This window comes from Nansenia antarctica (genome assembly GCF_963989245.1).
Source record: "Nansenia antarctica genome assembly, chromosome: 5".
In the NCBI taxonomy this organism is placed as follows: Eukaryota; Metazoa; Chordata; class Actinopteri; order Argentiniformes; family Microstomatidae; genus Nansenia; species Nansenia antarctica.
Window position 1 is genome coordinate 21,712,143 of NC_137690.1, and position 5,961 is coordinate 21,718,103.

Genomic DNA, 5,961 nt, shown 5'->3' on the forward strand with positions numbered 1-5,961 from the left:
GAAATCCCTTTAGGTCGCTGACAGTAATGTCCATATTCACAAAATCAAGCAAGTTATCCTTATTGATTATTATTATTTAGATCGTTTGAGCTAGCTGGCATAAGCTATTCTGCCGGGCGAAAGAAAGTAAGGTGAAATGTTAAGTGAACTTGAAAGTGATAAGAGCCAATCAGTAGCTCTTATCGGAATTAAAGACCTACTGATTGGCTATAAGCATGCTTACCATGGCCACATTAAACAGCGGGCTGAGGCATCGGGAAAAAATAAAAAATACATTTTCACGCATTCGAATGTAGGCGAGGGAAAGCAGAGAGAGGAGTGCTTATATGCAACGCAATGCAGAGTAGGAAGTGCTTACTCCTGCAGGTGGCGCTAAAAATGCAACGTCAAAATGAATGACTCCTGCTGCCCTGGGACCTAAAATACGACTCTTTTAATGAAAACAAACAAACGGTTACATGCCCTTTTATTTTAATATTTTCACGGTCCTTTTTTATTTTTTCGTTGGGTAAGCACTGCTTACCTCTGCTTATATGGACGGCACGTCCCTGCGAAATGACACATATCACGACACAACACGATTAAGGCCGGCATGAGATTGAGGCCTGAATCGGATCTGAGAATATCAGAGTCAATGTGCTTTTTTACGGCTTTACACGTACGTGTTACATATACGATCTGTGCCACAGTCACTTCTACCTGGCGGTGTAAACGCAGCCTATATTGAAATTGTGTAGATATCATGTTCTATTATGTGTCTTTATATAGCTCCATGATATTATCATTCCACCTTGGAATTATTACTTATTATAATATAATTTATATTACTTATTTGTTTTCCATTGAAATATCTTAATCAGGTCTTACACATGTGTGTAATCCTTTGTGCTGAGTCATGCAGAGAAAACAGTTATTGTTTCATGTGAAAGGGATCAGATGTAGTTCTGTAAAAGCAACATAATATTAACACCGTACTGGCTCTTAAGAACAGTATAAACTACAAATTATATATTTTTTATTTTTGTATTGAATGTGCATCACAGAGTTTGCTGCAAACAACATTAATTCAATTGTAATGAATTAAAAATAAATTCAATGGATCAAGTACAAAAGACAAGCATGTCCTTTACAGTGGTAATAACATTTCAAAAAGGCACCATATCTCTGGTCTCCTCTTCATATATGTCAGGTACTTCTCCCATGGAGGAATTGACCATTTTGACGGTGGTACCTCCACGAAGCTTGTATTCATATTGGATGAGTTGCTTCCAGAATCCACTATTCGGCCTGACGATAGGCCGACAACATTTGACCCATTTGTAGGCGTCCAACAGTGTTCTATCACGGTGCTTCATTAGGTAGGCCATGCATAGTGTAGCGGAGCGACTCACACCGGCGTTGCAGTGAACCAATGTCCGTCCACACTTCTCCTCAACGCTCTGTATCTTATCAGCCACCCCATCAAAATAATCACTCAGAGGAGAAGACGGTGAGTCCTCAACAGGTATATGGAGATAATCCATCTCTAGCGTGGACGTGTTGGGAATGTTTTGAGTGGCGTTGATGACACAAGTGATCTTGAAACGCTTGACAGTGGCATTGTCATTTGCTGCTCGGCCGCTGCTGAGGAATAGGTGATCTGTGATTTGACACAAACCTGCGAGTGAACCTGCTCGATGCATGAGGTCGACGGGGATTCAGAAGCGACTCAGTCAGTGCCGGTCCAGGATCAGTGATGACTTGAGATGTTCGGTAGGCTGTAGACAGATGACGGCAGCTGTTGGAAAAATATGAGATATATGCTGCAATCATTGCATATTGGACTACGACACAAAGCCTACTGTAAATTGGGGTCCATGCTTTAACTTTGATATAATAAATTCCGATAGCCCAGCAGCTGGTTGTCTTCTATCCTTCCTATAGAACTAGCTAACAAGCTGTCGCCGGAGGATGGGCACGTGCCATCCTATTATCTAGCTAGCTAACTATCGAGTATCGTTAACCCTAAGTGCCTGTGTACTCACGTATTATTGGTAGAAGTACGAACAATGAAGCCATTCAAACCATAATGTTTACTTAGTGTTCTTAACAAAAACATACAATCAGTATAAACGTCGGAACTACCACCAGCAGATGCTCCTGACTTTGTTTTGGGAATGTACGGTATCACAACATGACCAAAAACCCATCCGCGTTTCGTGCTCGGTTTTTGGCAGACGAAAACTCGAAGTATAGAAACATATGATACGCTGATGTTTGCTTTTCTATGAATAATGTCAACATACGACGTAATACTATTAAACATATATATTAAACATATATATATATATTCATAATTGTACTGCAATTAACTGTGTGTGTGTGTGTGTGTGTGTGTGTGTGTGTGTGTGTGTGTGTGTGTGTGTGTGTGTGTGTGTGTGTGTGCGCGGCTGCCAACTGAAACCTTCTCTGCAGATTGTTCCAGCAGTGAGGTGCACCACACCTAAAAGCGGATTTACCTAATTCGGTGTAGTCCCGAGGAACCTCATACATTTACTCTGAGAATGAGTTAGGTAATTGATGTTCATGACAGCTGGGAAAAAACAGGATTCAATGGGTTTGTCTTACACACTTGCCACACTTATCATGTCATCTCTTCCTTAGATAATGGATTTTTCCGATCTTGCCATTGCACAAGACCACCTAAGGAACAGCTTCTGAGGCCCACCTGGTGTCACTGTCCACCCTCCGACGCATCATCAAGAAGAGAGGAGGTCATGGGTCAAAGAAGGGGAGGCGCTGAATTAGCCAATCAACTGCTCTGCATTCCAAGACCCCTTTTCACAAGAGGATATTTTACCCACTGCAGTTGATAAGTATGACATCATCCATTTTAGATCAACAAATAAACTGCACATTTTCTTCATTTAATCATGTGCCCAATTATGCTTTTTGAACTTTTTGGGTGGGTGAGAATATACTTCAACGTTTACCTCAGTTTGTTACAATAGGGTATTATTGTTGACAGCTTTTGCCTTTGTAGATTCATATAGAAAGATATAGAAGCATTAAGCAAAGTGTTCAACATTTGAGTTCATTATCCGGCTTACTATAGCGAGGTTTACGCAGTGCGTGTCAGTGGCGTGCACAGCTTTTCCAGTCACTCCCTGCCTTCAACTGTGCTTAAAACCTGGCCTTTCAGCCTCCTCTACCCCCCTGCTCCATATGAGGCCAAACGGGCCAAGTTTTGTCAACCAAGTGCTTTGGTTGGCTTGCAAATTTGATGGATGGCAAGCATAATCCGAGTTAGCTCGCTGCTGCTCTCTCTCTCTTTCAACAAGAGGTGTACAGGAGGGCGTAAAACAGCTTCCTCTCGTTCCTCTCCATCGCTCCACCACATTCCCGCTACTGTTAGCAAACCAGAATATGGTCCACATATATGACAGGTCTGGGGTGGAGTCAACAATTATTGAAAAATATGAATATCATCTGCTATTGTACGTTTTCAGACCCATTAGCTCAATGAGTTCCTCGCATATGGTCGATGACAAATAGGATACTGTGCAAGAATGGGTCAAATTGTGATAGCAATTATACTTTATAGGATGCCTAAATGCAAGTCCTCTTTCACCCAAGAACTTAATCACTGCTACAACTCTTTTCAGAATGTCCCTCCAGTAGGCTAGGCCTATTTACGTTTCCTATCAAGTTGCTACATGAGATGCATCTATACGGTGTGTGTGTGTGTGTGTGTGTGTGTGGCTCATCTATTAGGTGAAGAGGAACTGGGACCTATGGTTTTCACCTACTACAAGCGATGGACCGTACTACATGGCGACTTAAAAGGGCACAACAGAGCTTCAACTATTGTTGTATGTGATAGATAGTTAAATGGAAGGTTCACCGTGTTGTGAAATATACATTTTACCCATGGATGCTAAGAGTAAATGACAAGTACCGCAGGCCTTTTTCACAGGTCTGTATTTGATAGGACAACATTGATGCCATAAGAGAGACTCATGATGGTTGCTGTTTTAGTGTGTACTGATGCGTCTGTGTCTCCCCCCCTCAAATGTATGCTTGAGGGATGCTCCTTCTCTGTAGAAAACAACACAGCTTCATCTGCTTCCACGCTGTTGAGCTGACGGAAACCCTAATACTGCAGTAGATAGACGACTAACACCTCTCTGTGGTGATGCCTGCCTCTCCTGATGCTGACAGCTCTGTCCCTCTTCTTCTCTGTAACCTTAGCAACACTGTTTAACACTTTGCCCACTTCCTCCTACCTCTTGACATCTAACATGACTAACCAGGTTGTGTTTACTAACAGCATTCCCTCTACATGTGATAGAGGAACATGTTTATTATAACCAAGCCAGTAGAGAGCTGAGCCATGACTGGCCTGTGCTGCTGGACTGGTAACATTGCACTACTCCAATATCACAGTACTGTCGTGTGGGCTTTGACTAGGTGTGTCTAGCTAGACCAGTGGACCACCCCAGGCCCTCCACCCCCACCCAGAGAGCTTTAGACTGTCTGGATATGAACACTTGATCTCTGCACTTTATATTTATATTAATTATGACTCTTGCACTTTGATGTTGGTTTGCACTGTCTTGTCCTGTCTTGCACCTGTCCTGCTGTAAACCGTGCTCCATGGTACCAAACCAAATTCCTAACATGTTTACATGTCATGGCAATAAAAGTCTTCTGATTCTGATTCTGATTCTGTATAGCAGTGTTTGCTCAGAGTCTCTCTCGCTCCTTTTGCTCTAAATGAGACCGTCTCCTCAGTTTGTCTTGTGAGTGCTGCATGTTATTTTAAGCTCCAATTATCTCAATTGGAGTCTTGCTGAACTAACAAACAACAGCTAATCTTGGTTTGCTATCCTGGACTAACATCGTATTAATCAACCTAACTCAAATCCACACTTTAGATAAGTGCTTTGCCTGTCTTTTCAATGCAACTGTCCTTAACCTTATGGCCTGTTGATTTAACAATAGTATGTGTGTTCATTGTGTTCATTGTGTGTGTGTGTGTGTGTGTGTGTGTGTGGTTGGTTGTGAGTGTGTGGTCTAGTGTGCTCCATTGATTTCATTTGACTCTGAAAGCAAACCCTGAAACTTCTTTACCAATAAATGCACTAACAATATCTCTAATACCTAACAGTACTAATGTCTACTAACCATTGTTACTAACCTCTACTATGGATGATGCTGGCTGGGCTTGTTCTTTCTAACACACCGATTAACCCTTTGCTTTCTGCCCTGAAATGCAGAATCCTTTCCCATGGTCCTGCAACCCTTCTCCTGCCAAATTTGAACAACCCAAAACATTAGAATCATATCAAATCAATCAGATAGATTTTTAATTTGAAGTTACTTTAGGGACAAACACAAATGTATCCCTCTCCCACCCCCTAAAAAAGAATGAGCATGGTTCCAGGATCTGGGATGAGAAACTGTACACACAATGAAAGGTCAAACAGCTACCTGTGTGCTAGTCGGTTGGCCACACACTTGTGCCTGGGGGTAGGTATACCAGAGAACAAAAACGTGTTCCAAATGTTAATGATGTCAAACTCAACAGGCCAAGATACATTTGTTTAGTATTACACATGCATGTATTCCATCACAATAATGTTGCAAATCATGGTTGAAAGTCCCCCTGTCCATTGTGTGGCCAACTTTCAAGAAGGTTTTGCAGCCCAGCGCTTGATTTGCCGCCGTTATAGAACCTGATGTGTATATTTTTCTACATGAAATAAGTCGAGCTCAAAGAAAGGAGCAACTCTCCTCCTTCACTACTAACTGAGTAGAGAGGTATACTAACAATCCCAGAGGAGGCCTAACAGTTTGACTATCTTACTTCTTCTTACTAATACCGGTATATATTCTCTCTGACTAACCTGACACTTTTCCAGCCCTGTCTAACCATGTTCCAACCTACTGGAATAATCAGCCGCCACTCCACCTTTCCCT

General features: G+C 42.0%; 1 protein-coding gene across 1 annotated transcript; it reads right to left on the reverse strand.

The window, feature by feature from the left end:
• Nucleotides 1–1,127: 1,127 nt before the first annotated feature.
• LOC308157495 (dual specificity protein phosphatase 18-like) lies at nt 1,128–1,682 on the reverse strand (the record flags this gene model as incomplete). The annotated part of the gene is made up of 1 exon (XM_080531052.1): nt 1,128–1,682. The coding sequence occupies one exon, from the start codon at nt 1,680–1,682 to the stop codon at nt 1,146–1,148; it is 537 nt and encodes a 178-aa protein (XP_080387178.1). The 3' UTR covers nt 1,128–1,145.
• Between the last annotated feature and the right edge of the window lie 4,279 nt (nt 1,683–5,961).